This window comes from Colias philodice, chromosome 26 (assembly GCF_061535455.1).
Source record: "Colias philodice isolate Cphi_HAF_F1 chromosome 26, ilColPhil1 Martin Lab GWU primary, whole genome shotgun sequence".
NCBI lineage: Eukaryota > Metazoa > Arthropoda > Insecta > Lepidoptera > Pieridae > Colias > Colias philodice.
Window position 1 is genome coordinate 221,195 of NC_143111.1, and position 24,581 is coordinate 245,775.

At 38.9% G+C, this 24,581-nt stretch overlaps 1 protein-coding gene across 3 annotated transcripts in view; it reads right to left on the bottom strand.

Moving 5' to 3' along the window:
- Positions 1-24,581, bottom strand: part of rg (A kinase anchor protein rugose) — a 385,845-nt gene that overhangs the window by 149,935 nt on the left and 211,329 nt on the right. The window contains exons 7-23 of one of the 3 annotated variants that reach the window (XM_089711107.1): positions 24,324-24,449; positions 23,446-23,566; positions 21,513-21,659; positions 20,946-21,227; positions 19,475-19,582; positions 15,004-15,144; positions 14,456-14,598; positions 7,865-8,078; positions 5,852-6,074; positions 5,406-5,548; positions 5,180-5,266; positions 4,596-4,699; positions 3,516-3,703; positions 2,905-3,221; positions 1,255-2,824; positions 793-938; positions 294-458 (exon numbers count right to left, since the gene is read on the bottom strand). In XM_089711107.1, the coding sequence (XP_089567233.1) occupies positions 294-458; positions 793-938; positions 1,255-2,824; positions 2,905-3,221; positions 3,516-3,703; positions 4,596-4,699; positions 5,180-5,266; positions 5,406-5,548; positions 5,852-6,074; positions 7,865-8,078; positions 14,456-14,598; positions 15,004-15,144; positions 19,475-19,582; positions 20,946-21,227; positions 21,513-21,659; positions 23,446-23,566; positions 24,324-24,449 (4,225 nt within the window). Of the gene's footprint in view, positions 1-293; positions 459-792; positions 939-1,254; positions 2,825-2,904; positions 3,222-3,515; positions 3,704-4,595; positions 4,700-5,179; positions 5,267-5,405; positions 5,549-5,842; positions 6,105-7,864; positions 8,079-14,455; positions 14,599-15,003; positions 15,145-19,474; positions 19,583-20,945; positions 21,228-21,512; positions 21,660-23,445; positions 23,567-24,323; positions 24,450-24,581 lie in introns of all 3 variants that reach the window. The other 2 variants (XM_089711106.1, XM_089711108.1) reach the window with 2 other exon arrangements.

Genomic DNA, 24,581 nt, shown 5'->3' on the forward strand with positions numbered 1-24,581 from the left:
AATACGATGAATCCAAACGCAAATACATTTTAAAAAGTTTACCTTTAGAATTGTAACAAAAATTTTTACTTAAAATTGATTATACCAATTAATAAAGGAAATTTTAAGAAACAATTTGTTTAATAATAATCTACGAGGTAAAATAAAGATAGATGACTTATAACAAATTAAATAAATCAGTTGTTTCACCCTACCGCGTACTATAAAACAGGCCAAATTAGCACAATAAAAATTAATAAAAAATTCACAAAGATAGAGTATAATAATGTACCAGGATAATTAATTAGGCTTACATTAGGAGAAGTAGCAGAAGCGAGCAGCGGCAGCAGCCCCCCGCAGGCGATGATCAGATTATCAGCCAATTGGCTGATGAGGTGCACAGTGTTCACCACGAAGATCGCATTCTCGCTGCTGTTCACGAAGTCGATCACTGACTTCGTCGAGTGACTGCGCCACACCTGAAGTATAAAACATTACAGATACACGACATTAACGATCATAGAAATCTTTTGAGAACTAATTAATGCTTGAATAATAATAAGCTATGGGATAGGTAGGCTAGTGATCTAATTTATAAGTTGCCGGTTGTGATCCCGCTTTAATTGTTTAATATCAAATGTCTTGATTGTTTGAATTATTCATTTCAACAAGCTTTTAATCCATCACATCTTTTATTGTTTATTGGTGTCTATCGTTAGCAGCCACATGATATTTTTTTTCGACATTCCAAGTGCAAAATAGTGCTTTGGTTTTTTTTCGACATTCCAAGTGCAAAATAGTATATTATAGTACCTGTATGTCTGTCTCTAGCGAGAAGAGCACGTCGGAGAGCAGCCGCTGGTGTATGTAGGACCAGCGGAACTCCGGAATGCGGAAAGGTGGCCGCGTGGGGCCCGGTGAGAACATCGCGCGGGATGCACGCCCGCCGCGACCGCATTCTGCAAACATTTATATATTTATTTTAATCTTTCACAATTTAGTAGAACTGCAATATAATCAGTGTAGAGATATTCACATCAAAATGTCTCATTGTTAAACAACGTATGATGATACTCATCTACAAGTTATAAAACAAAAACATTTTTCAAATAATGATTTTACATACTAGAACTTATTAACGAGTCCAAGTGTAATTTTTATAAAAAAAATGTTGCGTTTAGAAATTATATCACAGTAAAAAATGACGCGTCACTGGGAAGAATAAAATATAATTAGGAAAACTTTTTATTTTAATAATTTGAAATAAAAGCTTACCAAAGTGATTAGAATCAACTTGTGTGCTGGTCGAAGCACTTCGCGGTCTCTTGGGAGATGTAGAGGTGTTTGTTCCTTGCGAGGCCACTCCCTCACTGCGCAGGCCCTCCTGCTTCATCTCACTGTCACCAGGCAAGCTGACCCGCCGCTTTTCTCTGTCGTTATCACCATTCTTCTCACTCTCTTGAAGATTTTCTTGCTCTTTCTTGTTCGCTAATGAAATGTTTTCACTAATTGTTGATATCGACGGTTCTGGAGGTTTCTGTTCAGATTCACTTGTTTCTACTCTCTCCCGTTCATTCTTGGCATTCTCTTCGTTAATGTTTCTTTCTTTCTCGCCTTCTTTTTCATGTCCGTTTTCAGTAGGAACTATAAACTCATTATCTATTGGTACTAAATCTTCTTCCGTTTTCGTAAGGTCCTTGTGAGGGCTTTTTTCAATTATTTCACAATGTTTCTCCTCACTTTGAGATACTACTGAATTAATAATATCATTAACTAATTCACTAGCAATTGATTCTACTCTCTGTTTTTGGCTAACAATATCTTCTATGTCTTGTTCTAAGTCTTCTCTTCCGTTCGGAGTGTTACCTTCTGAATTCAGACCACCCGATATAGCACCAGAATCGGTGTCGTCGTCAGTTTTTAATCTTACGGTTTCTAATGCAATAGTAAGTACGTCATTAACTATGTTTATGGCAACATGCTTTGGATCATCCGTGGTAACTTCGTCAGGTATACTATTATCAGTCTTATCTTGTATTTTCTTTGGACTAGTCGCTTCACTCGGAGTTAAATATAATTCTGATGGATCAGATAATTCCGATTCTCTCTCGTTAATCGCATTTAAACCATCAGATACTCTCTCTGGGCTAGCAGTTTCACTAACCGATAAGCTAGAAGGTAAACCTTCACTTTTATCAGTATTGTCATCTTTACTTAAATTCTCTCCCACATCTCTTACTGGAATGTAATCGAGGCTCCCTTGCCTTGAAAGTGGTTTATCAGTTTTATCTGAATCTAGCTCTGTCGTTACGACGCCTGATTCCGAATTTTCTTGATGTTTATTTCCTTCTATAGATTGTAGTAATTCATTATTCGAGTTAAGCGTTTTATCTTCCGTCGTTTCATCGATTACATGCTCTAATTCTGTATTTTTATCACTATCACAACCTTCGTCGCAGGGCACTTCGGTACTAACACTTTTGGCAGGACTATGCATTTTACACACTTCACTATAAACTACTGTAGTCCGACTGTCATCGACACTTTCGTTGGACTTTTTACAATTACACGTTTCGATTTCTCGAAGAGATAATCCTTTTCCGATTTCAGTTTGAGCTCCGTGATTGAGGACGTTTTGTTTTCTGTTCGTATTGGGTGAAGTATCGGCGTTATCTTCACTATCAGGAGCGACTCTATTCTTAACATCAGCGTGTCTGTCCCAGCCGGATATCGTTGAGATCGGCCGCTGCTGCCGCTCCGCCGGGTCTGTGATGTTGTCCGCACGTCTCTGCTCGTAATGTTCATACATTTGAGCAAACTGAAGTTTGAATTCCTCATATGACACCTGAAAAAATATGATAACATTTATTAACAGTCTATACATTTGATTTTTTTTTTCAAAATCTACAGTTTTCTTAAAATTACCTTCGAATGCACGATGGCTAATGTGTCCACCCACACTCGCCACCCTCCGTACTCGTGTTTGATAGCGTGATGTAACAGCATTCTAAACAAGGAGTACACCATGTCTGATATTTTCTGTTCCTCTGTATTTTTGGGATGAATGTAAGCCATGGCGATGAGCCACTCTTGCCAAACTGACATTTGTAACACGGTCCGCCGATTCTCTCTATTGTTACTGCAGAGAAGAGTCATGTCTGAGAGAAATAGCTTTTTCACTTCTAGCAATTGCTCCGTTTGTTTCGATTGTCGAATGAGTGTCGCCACGACTTTCAGGATCACTGAAAACAGATAGACGATAACTGTAATAATTACCATTTGTAGTTTTTAAATTGGTATTTTAACTAATGAGTAGAACACGCTGTTACAGTTGTGTCAGATATCACGCGTCGGTTATATTTTAGATTATAACATTGAGTATTTTAAAAACTAGTGAGAAGACGCGTTGTTAAATGACGAATTTGTCATGAGATTACTTTTTTTTCTGTTTAAATAGTTAGACATCACTTGTTGACATATACTCGTTTATAGTGTGTCAAAGACGTATGAAAGTAATAGATAAATGAGCGACTGACTGGGGTTCTCGAGGCGGAAGTGCGGCTGCGGCTCGGGGTGGCTGGTGTAGAGCACCTGCTGCGCCACGTGCTCGGTGAGCAGCTCGTACAGCGCGTTGTACACGGCCAGCGCCAGGTCGCCGCTGGCGCCCAGCCGCGTGGCCAGCAGCGTGTACAGGTTGTGCGGCGACATCACGTCGTACTTGCGTCTGCCGACCGACCCCATCGAACTTAATTCATTATAACTTTACTTATAATTCATTTAAATTATTTTTGTTAATTTAATGAGTACTTTTTGTGTGATATATTTATAAAACATTTGACTTAGTAATTAATGATGGTATGTAGTTTTTTTTTTCTTTTTATTGACGATAGGGAAGAGCTCGACCACAATCTCGCCTGATGTTGAGCTGAGATGTGGTCTAAGATGGTACGCGCTTCCCTAGAAGGTACCCGTTCACTCTACGCTTGAAGACCCCCATATTGTACTCGTCGGGGAACACAGATTCAGGAAGCGTGTTCCAGTCCCAATAGTGAATAGTTACTGTATTCACTTTTTTATGTTATTGTAATGATTTAAATGTTGTGTGCAGTTTTAATTGGGTTGTAATCTCAATATTGTTTAATTTAGTAAATATTAGTGATAAAAATCACAGATTCAATAGCGAGCGACCACTACACTCATCATTTGCGTGTGCGGCGGAACAATGAGTATAACTATAATCGAAAGCTTAAAAATGACGATATTTTTGTAATTGTGCCAAAATTTATTCTTTCCGAAATTGGGTGGAAAAGTTCATCAATTTAAAGAAAAGTTCGTCGATATAAAATATTGACGGTTTTAACTTTTAAGAAAGTAAAAATTAAGAATAAATTAGTTGTTAATTAATTAATTATTACTATTTTATAAAAAATTGTTCCATTTAACAGATGATTTAGAGATATATTTTTCTAATCCCGGATCTTAGACTATTAGTATGTATCGTCGTTTTGGAACAATGTGGAAAAGCAGCTAAAATACAGCATCACAAATGTTGTAGATAATGTTGTCTAAAAAAATAAGAACGAAAGATCTGAGAACTATTTTTTTCTGAAACTCACTTGTGTGTGCTCCTGCTTAAGAAGAAACCGAGTAATTTCAAAGCTTGCAGTCTTATTAGTTGGCTCTCTGATGAGAGAAGTTTGAAGATTGTTCGAACTCCACCCTGAAAAAAATAATTATACGTGTTTACATCTATATACAGTGTGGAATTTTCGATGGACCCTGGAGAGAAAGTACGTAAACTTTACGTACTTTCCTCCCAGGGCCCATTGAAAATTTCCACACTGTATATAAAATCACAGTCGGGTTTGTTACAACACTTATAACTCGAGATCTGCTGGACCAATTTTCGTGGTTTTTTATTAATTGGATTTTTCTCCGCCTCGAATAGGAAGTATCGTGTTTGAAGTGTCATGGTATTAGTGTAGAGTATGAAGAGTGTGAAGTGTCGTGTTTGAAATGTCATGTTTGAAATGTCGTGTGTGAAGTGTCGAGTTTGAAGTGTCGTGTATTAAGTGTCGTGTGTGAAGTGTCGTGTGTGAAATGTCGTGTATGAAGTGTCGTGTGTGAAGTGTCGTGTTGTTGTATCAATGTGTTATATTAAATAAAAATTATTATTAAATAGTTTCAAATATACAATAACCTTGGCATCGAACGCTGGTACCATGGAACTTGGATGTTCTGACATTAATGATATTAACATCTGTAGCACGTCGTGGAGATTTTCATCCTGAAATGAAAAAAAATACTATTATAACATTTGAAAACATTATATTCTGGGTGCCATAAATATGGTTAAAAATCAATTTTCATTAAATTAAAAATTTTACATTTTTTGCAACATATAACTGTATTTTTTTTCCAATTACCTCATGCATGGTGGTAAGATAGTTGAGTATAGACTGCAGTTCGTCCTCCTTGACGCCGTTGCCGATCATGATGAGCTGCTTCAGGAACAGCAGGATGTACGCGCGGATCGTGAGGATGTCCTTGTGCGCGGGACGGGGTCCGTCTAAAGAAAGATTATATTAATTTTTATTACATTTCATGTTACACAAATGTGTTTTGTTTTTGTCTTACGTGTAAACTAGACATGAAGATATTAACCTGACTGAATAATAAAGGAAATCGGAATTATCGTTCTTGAATGTTATATAATACGCTAATCGGTATTTACATCATGTCTATGGCTGTATGTGTATACAACTCGTATTACACACATAACCCTATGTTTTGTTTCTTTTGTAACACTTGACTCGATTATACCAGGCAAAAATAAATAGGCATAAACATTAAAATATCACACAAATGTTACCCAATCCCTTGGGCGCGATGCCGCTCTTGGTGCGTGGGTTGACCACCCAGTAGTAGTACTTGAGCGTGTGCACGGTCTGCAGCACGGTGCTGACGCGCCGCACGCTGCCGTAGATGTGCGCGTCGGCGAGGAAGTCGGTCGCCAGGTAGCAGTACAGGCGCGCCTGCACGGCGGCCGGCGTGTGGATCCACAGCGCCGGGTTGAACAGCACGTGGTCCAGCAGCTGCCAGGTGACGAACGATTGGCAGAACGACTGCATTAGCATTGACTTTACACTGCCCCACGGTCGCTAGCGCGCTCTTGCTTTGTACTCGAACGTTACATTCGGTTCGAAGAGTTTAAAGGGCATTTATTGTTTTGACATTGTGAATAGTAAATAATGTATTTATTTGTTTTACCAATGAATAAGAAGGAAATCATTAAATTCATTGACTTGAAATTGTATTTAGAAAATATTATGGTTAACTTCAGAAATTTGGTTGTAAAATACATGGGAACAAAGTCAAATATTAAACGGGACTCACAGTGCTGTGTGTTTGGACGATAAACAAAGTCAAAAATTAAACGGGACTCACAGTGCTGTGTGTTTGGACGATAAACAAAGTCAAATATTAAACGGGACTCACAGTGCTGTGTGTTTGGACGATAAACAAAGTCAAATAATTAAACGGGACTCACAGTGCTGTGTGTTTGGACGATAAACAAAGTCAAATATTAAACGGGACTCACAGTGCTGTGTGTTTGGACGATAACAGTGAAACAAACGTTTTTTGTAGGATTGCTTGTAAAACTGCATAATACAAAGCTCATAAGTCAATGCCCTGAACCAGTGTAATAATGAATGTGATAGATGGCCTTGTATTTTGCAGTATGTAATGAAGAAATAAAGTGAACGGTGGGGAAGCAAGAGGGGCATGCGCTAACAACCATATTGAATAAAAAGCTCATTAAAAATTAAATTTTGTCAACGTTTTACATATTTATTTTTGAATTAATTTCTTAATTCATGAACAATTCAAATTCAAATTTACAACGATACTTTGGATTAAAAAAATAGATAAAACGTCGTGACAAACAAACCTTAAAATATCTACAACATAAAAGTACCCTTTTAACCTCAAATATTAAAATTAAAACGGATTTTAATAACTTACCAGGTTTTAATAGTACAATTTGGAAAAGAGTGCAAAAAAATTGAGTAAAAGAAGCAAAAAGCAAATAATATGTTTTTTCTTGTCCTTTTGAAAGATGAAAGAATCGGGTTCAGTGCTCGGTTTTTACACATAAAAGGATTTCTCAACGTATGTACGTTTTTATTGTAAAAGTGCCAAAATTACCAAAAAAAGTTAATAAATTATACACCAGAGTCTTACCCTGCGTTTCCACTGATGTAAGGAATAACAATATTTAAGCTTATTGATTTAGCTTTCGGTGCCCATAACTCATAACTTGTACAATGTATCGGAGGCCCTATCGTGAATAAATATTTACACAAGCGTAAAGTGAATTTATTTTCGCAATTTAGGCAGAAAAGCGGTGCTCGTATAATTTGTGACCGTGCGCCGCGAACGTATTTGCTCGGGACTTGGGAAAATTGCGAAACTTAATTATATATAAGAGACACACGTCGTCTTTTTCAATTTTAAATAATGTATGCATGCATAATCATTTGATCGGAGACCTTATTTTGTACAAAAACATTTAAGGTTGTTTTAAGCTGATATAAAAGCATCGTACCAAAGTACGATGCTGTACGTTGTGTGTATTAAGTACGTTCTTAATTCTTTCCAAATGTCTTAATAAATATTTTTAAATAACAGCAACTGCTTATAAATTGCAATAAATTGGCATTAAAAATCTTACCGTGGCTTTTTATCCCTTTTTTATTTTCCTACCCAATTTACAATAAGTACCTACTAAAATTGTCATAAATTGGCCTTAATACAAATTTAATTACTTTCTTATAGCTTTTAGACCTATTTACATCTATCCACCCTACACCAGACCACCTACCTGTTTAAGCAGCAGGTCCGAGTTAGGCGAGCAGCAGGTGACCAGATGCTTGGTGAGGTGCAGGAAGCTGGCGAGCGTGTCGGACGTGAGGTGGTCGCGCGCGCACCGCTGCAGCATGTGCGACACGACCAGGAAGCCGCGGCACTGCAGCATGTGCTGCTGCACCGTGCTGCACGACTCCACCAGCGAGCACACGAAGCCGAGCAGCTTCGAGCTGCACGTGTAACCATTATGTTACAATATACTCAAAATAGAACTTAAGGAATACGCAGTTTTCTTATTATTTTAGTCGTTCACGCAAAATACAGCAGTATCAAGCTGAGTTACTAGTGTGTAGTGTGATAACGTTCTATAATTTATGTTATACTAGCTGTGCTCCGCAGTTTCACCAGCATCGCTCCGCTCCTGTTGGTCTTAGCGCGATTATAAATAGCCTATAGCCTTCCTCGATAAATGGGCTATAATCGGACCAGTAGTTCCTGAGATTAGCGCATTCAAACAAACAAACTCTTCAGCTTTATAATATTAGTATAGATTATAATATTAATATAGATAAAATATATATACCTTTAATGATTGATGGTGATGATAACCGTTTAATTATAACAGGTTTTCTAGTTCACTAACCCAGTACTAAGCCCAGTATAACAATGCTAATAATTCTGAGTAGGTATGTAATAAGTATTAACATATCAACATGTACATGTATATTGTCCAGAATACCTATGTAATTGATAAACCTTGACAATAAATAAAAATCCATTGTACAAAAGAACTGATTAATCGAGAAAATCTCTTAATAAGGACAAAATATATATATAATAAATTGCTCGGAAAAGGGGAGTAATTATATATAACGGTAATAATAATAATCACCGTGACAGAGCCAAATGTAAGCATATTGAAATAATCGCATTAATGTTCCATAAGGCCGTTGTTTAATGATGCTTTGTGTATCAATTAATAAAACTAATGAATAGTTAATGCATTGTACCGGCAGCGGATTACGGCACAATCGATGCGGATTACCTGTTCAATTTGCGCGCTTCATTCGCAAACGGCATGTCGGTACATCATACTGTGCTATACGACTAATTCACGGCCGAAACCTCTTATCAGAATCGATTATCGCTTACTATTAGATCTCTATGTGATATTTACTGGTGCATTAGATCGAACCGCAATGTATTAGCCGCATAGGCATTGCTTATATGCGTCACTCGTCAATGACATTCAAAAGTATTAGAGCCGTGGGTTCCTATCCCCAACGTCTTATGAACGTAAAGATGTCATTATTGTACCAATAAAATGTCTTTGTATTATTAAAAATTTAATCAAAGCTTTGATGAACGTTCAAATCTAATAATATTCGATTAACAATAAACCAGCTAATAGCAAATTACTCACAATATGTCATATCAACATTAAACATTCATGTAAGTAATGATTAATGCATTGATCAAACAATATTCCCGTCAGTCTATATGCATAAAGTATTTATTAATAGCTGCCTTAAGCTTAATTGATTGAATTAGTACTATCTCCTCTCGACCTCACTACGCTTCATTTGCCGAAATCTACTTACAAGTTGAACGTGAAATCTGGGTAGATTTAATTAATATATGATGATACATTGATAGCTCTACCCAAAGCGTTCAGCTTTGATACGCGTACAAAAGCAGCAATGTATGATAGGAACTGTCGATACCCAGTTCGTGTGACATTTGGGGGGCCGAGTCACCTCCGTCCGTAGGAGTATACCCAGAACTCAGAAACCCTACACGTGGCCCCTGGGTGGTGCTAAACAGGTGACATGGTGGGAGACAGTTGTCGCGGCTATAATGACCACCCATCAGCTGAAGACGTGTCGCCAAGCGTTCGTGTTCCGGCATGAAGAAGCTGATGTAGCCATGGTGAAGACGGGTCGAATCAGTTGCGCTTTTACAATCGGGACGATCTGACGCACACTATCGTTGCTGCTTCCGGTGGCTAGTCATGGAGGGTAGCGGGATCCGAGGCACGGTGCACCGCTGGCCGACCGCTGGTCAGTAGGGGGCCCAAGTAGCGTGCTAGCCACATGTGAAAGGCTGCCCCGCCAACCAGCGAAAAATCCCAAGTTGCGCCATAGTGCCGGTTGGCGACCGGATGAGAGGGCCCTATGGACAACTTGGGGGGGCTCGGGCGTCCCCGCAGTCTCCAGACTAGTCCCCGTCATTGCGGCTTCTAAGTGTGTGTCTCAGGTCCAGTTGTAAAGCGCCTCGATTCACTGCCGTCTTCACACCTACTTCACTCTCCAAACAAATTATGAAAAAAGCAAGATACAGAAGTAAAGTTGCACAGCGGCAGCACTCCCTCTCGCTGAAAGTGGACCTCACCAATATCAGAGGTCTCCACTCAAATCTCGCTGCAGTCCACTTCCACCTTGAGACTCATAAACCCTGTATCTTGTTCCTCACGGAGACGCAGATAAGATGTCCGTCTGACTTGGCGTACCTATCCTATCCCAGCTACACCCTGGAGCACAATTTTAAAGCTCGGTCAGGTGTGTGCGCGTACGTCCGAGACGACATCTGTTGTCGGCGTCTCCGGTATCTTGAAGACCCCCATTTTTCCGTACTATGGATGCTGGTGGACACAGGCCCAGAGAAACTTCTCTATGCATGTGTCTACCGAGCGCACAGCGGAGACCAGGAGACGATCAGGCTCACAGAGTACCTAAGTGAGGCGGCGGACGCTGCTCAACACAAATACCCTTCCGCTCAGCTTGTGTTACTGGGGGATTTTAATGCCCACCACCAGGAGTGGCTTTACCCATACCAGTGCACTGACCTCGCTGGGAGAGAGATGCGTAAACTTGCTATAGCATTGAATCTCACCCAGCTGGTTCAAGGAGCGACGCGGGTTCCTGATGTTGAGAGCCACGCAGCCAATTGCTTGGACCTTCTGCTGACAACAGATCCAGACCGTTACTCGGTAGCGATTTCCTCGCCGCTTGGCAGCTCCGATCACTGTCTGGTGAAATCTGTATCTGTCTACTCGCCGCCCGATCCCAGTCCTAAGGGCTCTCGGCGCGTGTGGCAATACAAGTCAGCAGATTGGGATGAGATGCGTTCCTTTTTTGCATCATATCCTTGGCGGCCTGTCTGCTTTTCTTCTGAAGACCCCTCGACCTGCGCGGATGCTGTGACTGATGTGTTGCGACAGGGAATGGAGTACTTTATTCCATTCTCCGACGTAGCCATGTCCGGCAAAGCTCAGCCCTGGTTCAGAGCCGATTGCAGACGCGCTGAAGCGCTAAAGCAAGAGGCGTATCTGGCTTGGGTTGACGCTCGACACCGCAAAGCGAGGGACGTATCTGAAAAGAAGAAAGCCTTTAACCGGGCTGCCAAGTCCTGCAAGAAGGCTCTACGGAAAGCTCGATTCGACCACGTTAGCCGCATAGGGAACAAACTGGCTTCTTACCCCTCCGGCAGTAAAGCGTTTTGGTCCCTGGCAAAGTCGGTTGAATCGAATTTCTGCCGCCCCTCACTTCCTCCACTGCTGAAACCTGACGGGACGCTGGCTCACACCGCCGTAGAGAAAGCGAACCTATTTGCTTCTCTATTTGCGGAAAATTCTCGTCTGGATCCCGCAAGCGCGAAACCTCCCAGTCTACCTGGATGCGAGGCGAAAATGCCGGAAATTCGCATCCGTCAGACGGAGGTTCTTAAAACGCTGCGGAATCTTGATGTGAATAAAGCCAGTGGCCCTGATGGAATTCCAGCCATAGTTCTCAAAACCTGTGCGCCTGAACTTACTCCTGTTTTGACACGCCTCTTTCGCCTTTCGTTGACGACTGGAATAGTTCCGAAATCATGGAAACTTGCCAACGTGCAGCCTGTGCCCAAAAAAGGCAGTCGTGCCGATCCTTCAAACTACAGGCCAATTTCAGTCACGTCCATACTCTGTAAGACTATGGAACGTGTACTGAACAGCCGGCTCCTGGCACACCTAGAAGCAAACGACCTCCTCAGTGACCGTCAATACGGGTTCCGCCGAAACCGGTCCACTGGGGATCTTCTAGCGTACGCCACCTACATCTGGAGCGAGGCCATCGAGAATCATGGTGAGGCACTTGCTGTCTCCCTTGATATCTCAAAGGCCTTCGATAGGGTCTGGCATGATAGTCTTATTGGCAAGCTTCCATCCTACGGTCTGCCAACTGGTCTCTGCGCCTGGATCTCAGATTTTCTGAGGGACCGGTCGCTCCGGGTAGTCGTTGACGGCTGCTCGTCCGACCAAATGGCTATAAATGCCGGAGTCCCTCAGGGATCAGTTCTCTCCGCAACACTCTTCCTGCTACACATCAACGATCTGCTGAAACCCGGTATCTATGGGTACGCAAACGATAGCACTGTTGTGGAGAGATATGTATCCAGCGCGCGAGCCAGTACGGCACAAATTCAGTCTCTACGGGAGGCGATGGTTGATCGCATGAACTTGTCCTTACAGGCGGTCTCCGACTGGGGCGATGCCAATCTGGTCAAGTTCAATGCGTCTAAGACCCAGGCGTGTCTATTCTCCGCTAAACGGAGTCCATTCCACCTGACTCCGAATTTCCAAGGTGTATCCGTGCCGATAACTAACCACCTCGAGCTTCTTGGTATCACCTTAACGCCTACTCTGAACTTTGGTTCCTTCATTGAATCAAAAGCCCAAGTAGCCTCAAAAAAGCTTGGAATTCTGGCGAAGGTGAGACAGTATTTCAGCCCGGGACAGTTGCTCAACCTTTATCAAGCACAAGTCCGATCGTGCATGGAATACTGCTCTCACCTCTGGGACGGTTCCGCTAAGTACCAGCTGGAGGCGCTTGAGGCGATAGAGAGGCGTGCCAAGAGGCTCATAAACGACGATGACCTAGTAGGCAAAAAGCTCCAGAGCCTCGGTCACCGCCGCAGAGTGGCTAGCTTATCGGTCTTCTATCGGATACACTTTGGAGAGTGCGCTGCGGAACTGCACGATATCGTTCCGCCATCCCCGTTCTTCTATCGATCGTCGAGGCGCACAGACTCTAGGCATCGCCATATGGTGGACGTTCCATGTACCCGGACTAAGCGGTTTGGTTCCACATTCTTTATCCGAACCGCGAGGGACTGGAACATGCTTCCTGAGTCTGACGTGTTCCCCGACGAGTACAACATGGGGGTCTTCAAGCGTAGAGTGAACAGGTACCTTCTAGGGAAGCGCGTTCCATCTTAGACCACATCTCAGCTTAACATCAGGCGAGATTGTGGTCAAGCGCTTCCCTATTACCAATAAAAAAAAAAAAAAAAAAAAAAAAAAAAAGACATTATAATCCCTCATAACTTCCCCGAGTTTATCGGGATTTCGGTCCCATTTGTAACAAGTTTATAGTACCACGTATAATCTTCCAAGTGCTTGGATTTAATCACTGTTTGGATTAAAGTAATGTTACTCTCGGTTATTATATAGGCGGGGCTAATTGAGTACTGCTGTAGTTATGAAACTTTCAATAACTCGCTCAATTAATAATGTAAACTTATTAATTTTACTGAATACGATTTGCAATTTTATCAAATATTTATGACACATTTCGTACAGTCAATAAAAACAATAACAAAGGAATAAACGTTTGAAATACATCGCATTTTACCAACCACCTAATTTGTGGTAATTGTGTGGTAATTTATTTGCAAGCGAATTCTTATGACAAAAATAATGCATGTGACCCAAATCTTTCGTAATAAGCGGGTACAAAACAACGCCAAAATGCACGAGGTACCAGGCAATTAGGAGTTCTGAGGAGTTGCTTATAAGCCGGCCAACTCGGTATGGTACGTTAACTCCTACAGTGATTAGAGATCGACATCGAAAGTGCATTTTGCCTGGCAACTTGGGAGCTACTTGGAATATTAATGAATGGACCAAACGCTCATATCTGCCTCCAAACTTCGATTTAGTTTAGAGGTTTAGCTTTTGGCTTTGGCATGGAAATTTAGTTGGGAATAATAGGTTCTAACGGATAAGTACATAGTTCATGATGACATGAATAGTTATTTTCAAACATTTTCCTATTTGCAATTTTCAAACATTAAGGAAAACAAAAACGAAGCACAAAGTTGATTATTTCATTATGCTATATCTCGGTATATCACGATTAACTAAACGTAATGTTTTTCATATAGATACATAAAATTCGTTTCCAATCGAATTAAATTCAGAAATAGAAAAAGGCGCCATAAAACTATTCCAATATCGTTGAACGAGTTTTAATGCAATTAGAAACGCAATCTTTTCGAGCGTCCTATTCGTTTTACTATCGTTTAAATTTTTATTAGAACTTTTTGTAAACACGGATAGATAGGACATATAAGTTTTAGTAAAAACACACATGTGTGTTTATGAAATCGCATTAATTTCAAAAGTACCAGTATGGTATTATACCATAGCATGGGGTCGTTGGTGGGCGCGTCCATGATCATACTATGGTTTAAAATTTTATTAGAACTTTCATTATGTTAGTAAGAAGTATTTCGTAAAAATGTGCGTTTATTGGAGCGCGTCGATTACAAAAGTACCAGGGTCGCATACCACAGCATGGGGTCGCGCTTGGGGTCGTTGGCGGGCGCGTCGTGCGGCAGGTCGAGCTGCGCGAACAGCGGGAACAGCACCTGCACGCCGCCGATCGAGTTCAGCGCGCTGTGGATCGAGTGCGTCACCACCGCTTTTACTTCCTGGAAATTTAACAATATCAATGTAACAAAAAGTCTTTTTGTACAAAACGTTAACTGGTCGAGTTTCTCAAATCGATTGTATTTGATTTTACAATATTACTAAATATCTATAACTGAATAAATTCCCGCATCAACACCCCTGAACTCTACCTACATCAGAATTATCATAGCTGATTTAAATTATAATATTATTAGACTTTACTGTATGTAACAAAATGTTTAACACAATGACTTTTTATAAGCAGAGGATGTATCTCTTAATCTCACTATCTTGAAATAATTTATCTTTGAGAACTGCATTTCAACGCGGTCATACCCCACATAATTAACCTGTTCATATTATATTATTCCACAAGTCGGAAAATCAAGTACCAGGTCAGCATAAACGCTTAGCTGTATGTTTACCTGCAACATGAGCGCGTGCGGCGTGTGCACGAAGTACGACACGTTGCCCTTGGGCGCCGACTGCAGGCACAGCTGCCCGTCCGTGGCCACCGGGTTGTACATGAACACTATGGCCGATGACAACTTGCCGTCGTATAGTACCTGTATAATTATGAAAGATTAGTACAAGAAATATTTCAGGACTAATAGTTCTGAAGTCAGTTGAAAATTTTTTAATATAGAGTAAGGTATTTATGGAAATTTTCATAAATTAAAACTCAAGTAATTTAAGTGAATCAAAATTGATTAACATTTGAATCAGAAGTTAAAATATATGACATTAAAATGTTAATTCTATTTCTCTATCTCTACCTTTAACATAAGTTATAATAAACAGTATTAATACAAAACCGTTTCGCAATATACTAAGGTTAATTGTATCGTTAATCATAAAGCATTATTTCCAACATATTGTGTAAAACGACTTTAATAATACATAGATACATATTATGATAAGTTGGTATTTAAGAAGTGTCTGAGATATTTTTAAAAGTTGTTGCTCTATTTAATAGAGTTTCAAAGCTTAAATTGGCATTATTTTTTTTATTTAAGAAACAGTCATGACATATTCTCTCTCATAGAAACTTCTTAAATAAATCTCAAAAGATAAAAAAACACACCATAAAAATAAATTGTAAAAAAAAGCATGCAGAGTAAAACACACACCTAAAAAAAATACACCCAAATAATGAAAAAAGCTAACCACATCTACCTAGGTATAAATGTAAGTCAAGAATAGAACGAAAAACTAAATACACGTATAGTTTCAGCAATACGAATGTAAACAAGATATTTAGAAATAACAGGAATAATAAACAGGACATGCACATACGCAGTTGCTACAATTTGAAGTTATTTTTTTACAATTAATAAGACTAGCACTTATATTCTATCTTTTCTACAATTCCCAAGACTACGAAGCTGGCAAGGAACATTAAATGTAAATCTAGTCTACCTAATTCGCTTTCACAAACTTCCAAGACGCTCGTCTAAAAAATTCGTAACCTATTTTAAATCCAAACTATGTCGAGACATGTCGCGAAACTTCATAAAACCCACTTAAGGGATACGAGTATATTCACGGCGCAAACTTCAAAGTTCCCGTGATGAAAGCAGACACTAATATAACTCGAAGAAAACTTGGGAAGCCGTGGCGGAGAACAAAAATTTTCTTAGCATCGTAAAAAATAAAATGACAGCTAAATTGGGCGCGCAGGTGTGCTGGATTTCTTTTGTTAACCGAAAGTTACTCAAACTCACACTTTTACTTTCAGGAAGAAAACGTGTATTGTAACAAAAACGAAAATTTATATTGGATGCAAGCTTCAACGTTTTAACGTGTTGCAAAACGTATTGAATCAACTTGGAATTCATTCTGAGTACTCAATTTACTTGTTATTGAGTTAATATAAAAGTACAAGAAGTAAATAAAATAGTTAGAGCGCAGTACAATCAGGAAGCGGAAGGCAATCTCATTACGAGTGAGGCTGAACTGGAGATAAGTGCACTCCTTGCTACCGAGATTAGCTTTGTGGACTTGATAACTGTAGCTACATTTCAATTCAGCAAATAATGCATGTTGTTACTTTCAATCACTAACGTCTATTTCGAGTACTGTATTTAGAATGACATTTACTAAGGTTCGTCTGTAAAATTGCTGAAGATCCGTGAACTCTTTTTCATGTGTTGTGTTTTGTTTTATTAAACAATTGTATGTTTTTTTATCCAATGCGGTAAATCTCTTTATATTATGAATGCTTTCGAAAATATTGTTTATACAGTCTAATTTTATATGGAATTGGGTACTTTTATGCTACATAATGACATGACATTTGCGTAGTATATACCTACCATTTACGAAATAGTTATTTTCATCGATCCACATAATAGTTAACAATTCAAATTATTTTAAAACTACTGGAGACCCGTTAATAAAAGGCAAATATTGATGAGGGGAGAGGGCCCGGGTACCAGGTTCACACAGGCAATAAGAGGTCATTCCGGGCCTACTGAATTCGTTATCGTGGCCGCACTAATTAATTTTTAAAATTCAATCAGAAAGTTTTAATGGCGTCGGATCGGACAGAACGTCGTAATGGCGGCCAATATTTGAGGTAAATGAATTTTACGCCTGTAATTTTGAAGGTGTCTTATTCCATTATATATTGGCAAAATTTTATATTATTTTACATTTGAAGTCCACAGACCAATAAATATCTATCGTAAAAGAACATTGAGCGTGCATATGCTTTTATTCGCAAGGCTCGGAACATCGTTGCCACTAGGTAGCATGGACTGACCTGAATATTTTATTCATCGTTGCACTTCTGTATAAAGAATTTTATTATAATTTTCATTCAAATATAACACGAAATGTGTCCGAGTCACAAAGAAATGTTACTTCCAGTTACACAAGTTTTACAAGATAAAAAATGATACTGTATTATCTCTAAATTGAAATGAAATTGCTCCTGTAAGACGAAAAACATCCGAGAAGCACGTACAAAAAGAAGCATCCGCATGTTAAATATTTAGAATGATGTATATTTGTCTGAGTGGCTCTGTGTTGGAGTGAGCCTCAATCAAGGCTGACCTCTCTGGAGAGCGGCGGATCAGACGCGGAGTAAAAACTACGAGTTGAGTAAGCACCAACTTTACGTGACTGCTGGACTTTTATAAAAGGATTATTTCGTATTTCACGTGCCATTTATTACACGTAGCTTTAATATTAATATAGTGATTATATTCAGTTATACAGTTCAGATTTCAGAACACAGAGTTTCCAATTATAAATAATCAGGTGTCTGTTTATAAGGGATGGGATAATAGCTTCTGTTAGAATTATGTCCGTAAATTGATAACTATTTGCAACAAATCTAATCTGTTGCTTCAACTATAAATAAAGTCATTGACTGTGACGTCACTTTTTATTGGTAACTTAGGTTTTATTACCTACTCGCTTAAGTGCGAATATAAAACACATGTGTTACTTTTTCATTTGCCTTCTTGTTTATTTTCTCAACGAGATGAAATTTTTATTAAACGTGTTACCGCGTTGACTCGGCGTATTTGAACGAATTGAAAGCAAACTGTGAAAATTGTAAAATAACCTTAAAAGAAGCTGAGTTACTGTAGGAATTTACAGGATTGGAATTATTAATAGATCGATTTACTGACAACAATTTTATTCGGAATGCTTTTTCAGAATATTAGGTACTATAGGAATAGTAAAGTATGTATAATCTATATTGAGTATTTAAGTGTTACAAAAAGGAAAAATGCGTGTGTTAGATATCCCTTTATTTCATTTTGCAAATAATTGCTTTATATAGAGAGCGCATCAGGCATTTTTACGAAAAGAATATAATTTTATACTTATTTAATATTTCATTACAAAATGCTGGAATAAATAGCAAGCATTACATAAAATTAGATAACATTCAAACCTGTATAAAACAAAACTACAAGAATACGTAATATAAAAAGCTTCCTCTGTTGAAAATGTCGTCAAGAAGCAGAAACCTGTCCGACACACGCTTTACCACGTCAATCTCAGCATATAATTATGGCACAATGCACAAAGACGCCAAGCGGAGAGCGGCGAGCGGATGTAGCTACGGATGCTGTTACTTGTATGCGTCGCTTTGCGTAATAGCTGGCTAAACTACGCCTAAGTAGACTGTATATGAGATAAAGACATGTATTTATCATTTCTTTTTAAATAAGACTAAGAGAAGGAATTTTTCTAAACGCTTTATTCATGTAACATTAAAATGTACGGCTTATATCTGCATTCTGCATATTGTTAAGGCCTAATGTTTGGCAGACTTGACTCTCTGAGTTAGAGATAACCTTCCTAAAATTTTGTTATTACAGATGTTCCAATCGTTATTAAGAAAACGTTCCATACATTTAATCAGAATAAAGTTGGTATCGAGTAGTGTCTAGCTGAAGTTCAGTCGCCGCGATCCGACATGAATAGCAATAACCTCGCTGGTTTATTTAAGCAGCTCGCACAAAAGGAATCAAGTCAAAGAGAATCACGGACAATAGACGTTGCTGTATTATTGAGTAGTTTCTTGCCCACTCGCTCGTGCAACGGAATTATAAGTTTCAGTATGATTTCATGAAATTGTTCATTTTAATAACGCGTTTCGTTACCGTTCATTCAACTTAGCATGCATTCTTTGAAGAGATAATTCTGATATTTTTTGCATCAGAAAAATAGAAAATGGTGAATATAAATATGAATTGTTAAAGAAAAGAGCCAAGTCTTTCAATGATAACCAATCTGAAATGAAGTTAGTTTGACCTGATATTAATTTTTTTATTAGTATTAACGCCTTCACTTACTCATGCACGATACCGTTAGTTTATTAGTACCCGGCCATCAGAATACCGAAGGAGTTGTACGATTTGTCAATAATCTTACGTCGTGTAGGTTTTGTGTGGGATCGTGGACGATCTCGCCGAACCGATCTATGCGGACCTCAGAGGTGGGCAGAGGCTCGCGGCACTCTGCGTCGAAACGAAACTGGCCCTAACACAAACACTAGCAGTCAAACAAGTGTGTTAGACAAACATATTTTGCTGTGGAAAATGTCAAGATACTTCTGGAAAAAGGATATTTCTATCATCGACTCGAAACTATTTTAATTATCAAGTTTTTAGTACCGGTCAAATGTGGCTACTTGACCACATTTTTTTACTTTTTCTTAGCTAACTTATTTATATTAAACTTTTATTAACATTTTATGATTTGTTCATGTCATGAATGATTTCATCATTCACTTTTACTAGGTATTTCTTTAAAATATATTGAATCTGACATTATTTACAAATAAACGTAATACAGGTCAAGTTGACACTGATGTGGTATCTTGACCTTGCACACCAGTTTTCATAGGTAGATGCTTAACATTCTTGTTTTAGGCTAAGTTGCTATTACTTTTTAATTCTTCGACTTTTTAAATATTGCAGCCCGAAGCTTTACAATAAACTGTTAGGCTCTGGCTACCTGGTCAAGTTGCCACGGGATTTGTAATGATTTCATACAAAGCATTACATGTCGGATAGGGTTGTCACAAACAAGACACAAATTTTAATGAACTATTTATTTATTAAACTAAATTTAATACATATGTATATGTATATTACTTAATACTTATAGGTATTTATTAATAGGTAAGGAAACATTTATTTTTCATTAGAAATATGCTAAATCGTTGTCATCAAAGAGAGTATAAGTATCTGGATTGTCCGAAATTTGCAGCAAATTTATTGATTTTACTATGCAAAACTCGAAACAGATAAAAAAAGGAAAAAATGCAGTCACGTTATTTTTTGTGTCAACCCTAGGCGTAGGTCAAGTTGCCACGCAGCGGTCAATGGCAACTTGACCTAACCTGAGGCATCAATGCCCAAGCAAATATTTCGACAGATGAGCCTAAAGTTGGATAGTTCCCACTGTAAAATCAATCTCTAGGGTTTATTACACAACATATCAAAACTGTACTCACCTGAGATGTGCAGTTTAAGCTCTACAAACATAATAATACTGACACCGGCAAAAGATCCTTAGTCACAGTCACACTTCGATACGTTATATTGCGAGAACCAACAGCGTTACCGCTTTAAAATTAAAATATGTTGCCAATTAATATTTTAAAAACCTACCAACATCGATACGTTAGGTCAATTTGCTTTCAATTCTACAAAATTTGATATTTTGTTGTTAAACGGAAGGTGTGGTCAAGTTGCCAAGTAAAGGTCAAGTAGCCACATTTGACGGTAACCGATCGATTGATCTTTGTTACATGTTTTACAAAATAGGAAAGTGTCCTGTTCCCAGAAGTACCGGGCACACATAAGCGACACGCAACAGCCAGCGGGCGCATGCTTACACGCTTGCATGCTTCAATATCTACGAGCGACGCATGCGCGGCGGCCACTTGGCGCGCGCCGTCCGCCAGCCGCCGCCCGCGCGGCGTCGCGTCCTCCTTAACCAGTACTCCTGCGCCCTCTGCCGCCCTGGTATCTTCGCCCGGCGACTCGCCTTGGGTATCTGGGATGGGGGATATGGGATAGGGCTCGGGGATGTCAGCAAGCTTGGGAGCGGCGTCGCTCACCCGTTTGTGGTTCTCCGGCAAACTGATGTTGCATTCGTTGTCGAAACGGAACTGACTCTGTCCAGGTTAGCGGGGAAAAGAGAAATAGTTGTTTTATGATTAGTAGAGATCAAATTGAACATTATTATCATTACTATCACAAGAATTTCTGTAAGCAAAACAATTATTACAAAGAAGTTATATAACCATACTTTCCTCTGAATTTAACTGAAGCAGTAAGCTTCAAGAGATGAATCTAAACATGACATAAATTTTTATCCGATATAGATTTGCTTTACCCATCTACTACAAGACTTTTCTCGTTTAAAATAAAACACAATTCAATGAAGCATAATAACATACCTTATAGCCGGGGCCCAGTCGGTGCATGGCGCATATCTGGTGCGTTGTGAGCGCCTCACCGAACAGGTAGATGGCCGCCATCTGGCCGCAGAACACGCGCTCCTCGTCCAGCTCTGCTGTGGCGCCGATGTAGCACTTGTCGAACGGCTACACGTACAATTAAAAAAAAAAGATGATTTCAAAAAAATCATCCACATCCTACATATATTCTCAAACACTTTTTATTTATGTTTGACCGGGATCTTCCCCTTGGCTATCTTGTAAATGATATAACATATCCAATAAAAGTGTAGGTAGATAAATTCCATAATATATGACCATATAAACGTAGCTAAAAGCACGTATTTTCTGTAAGACATGTTGAAGAAATGATACGAAGATTGCAGCAATTGTCTGCTCAATTGTCGACTATTCTTCGACGCAATTCCCCGTTAACTTACAGTCAAACCGGGACTCAGCCCCGGGGAACTCTTACGAGCCCACATTATGTAATTTACTGGCGTAATGAGGATTATAATATCAAAGGGAATCACTGACGTGACACATTTCAAACAGAGAATGTGTAATAGAATCGCAAACCATGAATTTTCTAGTCCCAAATTATACATGGATAATATGTTATGTGATGACTGATGATATGAATCAGATAATGTTTTATTCATGTATTATAATCACGAAGTCAATATTCTAAAATAATTCAGCAGGTAAAAAATAATATCCAAAAAGTTTTAATAAGAAAAGCAAAACCGGGACGAGTGCAAGCTCAACCGCCGCCAAACATTCGATCCATATTCATTCCTTGCGTTCATCCAAACACCTAGCGTCTAGCTGAAGCTAGACATGAATATTCAAATTAACATATACAGATGCGCATATTTTAGACGCTGTGTGTTTAGGTGTAGAAAACACATTAGCTAGGAAAAGCGCGCGGGTCCGCTTGCGAGCACGTCCCGGGTGCCGCGCCGCGACAACTAAAACACACACGCCATGAATATTCATGCGGCGCTTTCCGACGAGTGCACGCCACGACACACTTCGAGCCTGATTTAGTTTTCAATTAACGTTGGATCTTCGAATTAATCTTCGCGTGCGAGGGTGCTCTATTGGCTCATGTAATATTATTTGCTAGCCACAAATCTCGCGGTGGCTTCTCAAACATTGCGGGGTGTGATATGATTATTCAATTATTATGTTTATCGTGTGTTGTCAACTTCCTATTGTGTCTTTGTTTGATAGATCAGATTTTCCTGATTCATAAAGCTATTTATAAAGCTTTTTTTATCCTATTTTGATTGTAGCGTTTTATAAGCCTTCAAATAAACGAGACCAGGTTTATCGAAACCCTTCACGAAGTTTTAATAAAATCTACATATCAAAATGTTATAAGTAATCAATTACTTTACTCTCGCTATAATATGAGAAAATTTATAATGTCGAAGGTCTCGTTTAACATACATCAATCGTTTAAACACACATTTTTATGACGTCCCCGTAGCACATATAATTTGCATGGAATTACGGCAATAAATTGGACGTAACGACACGAGTACGTGACGAGTCGAACGGCGAGGGGTGCACGCGGCACGCCGCACGCCGCACGCCGCAGATAACTGAAAGTATTAGCAACTTCTCGTCGAGTTATGTGCGCCTGGTACTCGAGGGCAGATTAAGGATATGTGACTCAAGTTTTATCCTTAAGGAAAGTATTCTTACAGGCAGCCGCACGACCTCTGGTTGTTAAAACTTCGCTCTACATTTTATTGTCGTTACTTATTCATACCATTGTTATAAGCCTACTCGAAAGTTTAAATTAGCCAAAGTTTACGGCCGCATTATACATTTTTAATTATTTCATTAAGAAAAGAGCGGTTTGTTGGGGTTTGCGTTTAGCTCATTTCTCTGCATGTATGATTTATGTAACTGTCAAACTTACGTCATTTGTAGAGACGAACCAGGCCATCTCTGTGCTGGAAGCGAGTTGGCCGTTCACGAGACATTTGATTTCGCTCTTTGTCCATCTGTTGTATATGTACACCACAGCTATCGCGTACCATCTGGACAACACAAAAAAGAAAAACTATAAAAACTGATAAATCTACAAGAAATATTTAATCTCTAAACAAAGGAATCCATTAGGTAAGATAAAAACTCTACAATAGAGCCAATAATAAAAACACAATATATTTCGAATCTTCAAATTACGAGAGTAGTTTAGTTACACCATTCTTAATTCGACTTTCCACCCAAAGAACAAAATAATCAAAATATTGGGAAAATTACAGATAATTTTTATGAAGGCGATGTTATTGCGTTCCTTGAATAAACCGGTTAAGTTGTGGATAACTTATTGAACATTTAATATAGCGCTATTAATTTTGCCAAATTTTCCAGTGAAAATCATAAAAATTTGCACCCAAATATATCTCGCATCAATATAATGAACTTCCATTTTAATGAATAATTTATTTACAAAGCGGATAGTACGTTCAATTTCCGGACCATATTAAACCAGCAGTAAGAACCATTTAAAATTTTAATGGGGCACTATTCATAAAATTCATATTTAAATTTTAGTATAATTTATATTTTTCATTACATGTACATCGAATTTAGTGCTTTATAATTTAAATTTAAATTTTTTCACATACGTTAACATAACCTTTCAAAACTTGAAACAACCTTTTATGCACACCTGACAGATAATTAATTATTCTTTAAGTAAACAGTCTAACTCCGTTACGAGGGTCACTTATAATAATGCAGGCTTTCTGAATAATAATATGCTTGTCTACATTTTAGTGATAGACTCACCGTCTGGGCTGGAATTCATATTTGACGCAGTGCTGGAAGCCCTTGCCCCGCACTTTCATGGAGGTCAGCACGAGGCAGTTGCCCACGAAGTGCGCTGTGTAGCCCACGCCTTTGCTCGTCTTGAAGCTGCGCGTCATTTTTGTAGCATTAGTTATAAAAGATTGTATATATTCATATAAATAACAACTACTGAACTTAAGAGGGTGTTTGTATTATTTCTGAAGCAATCGGCTGAAGTAATTTGAACGCATTTACATA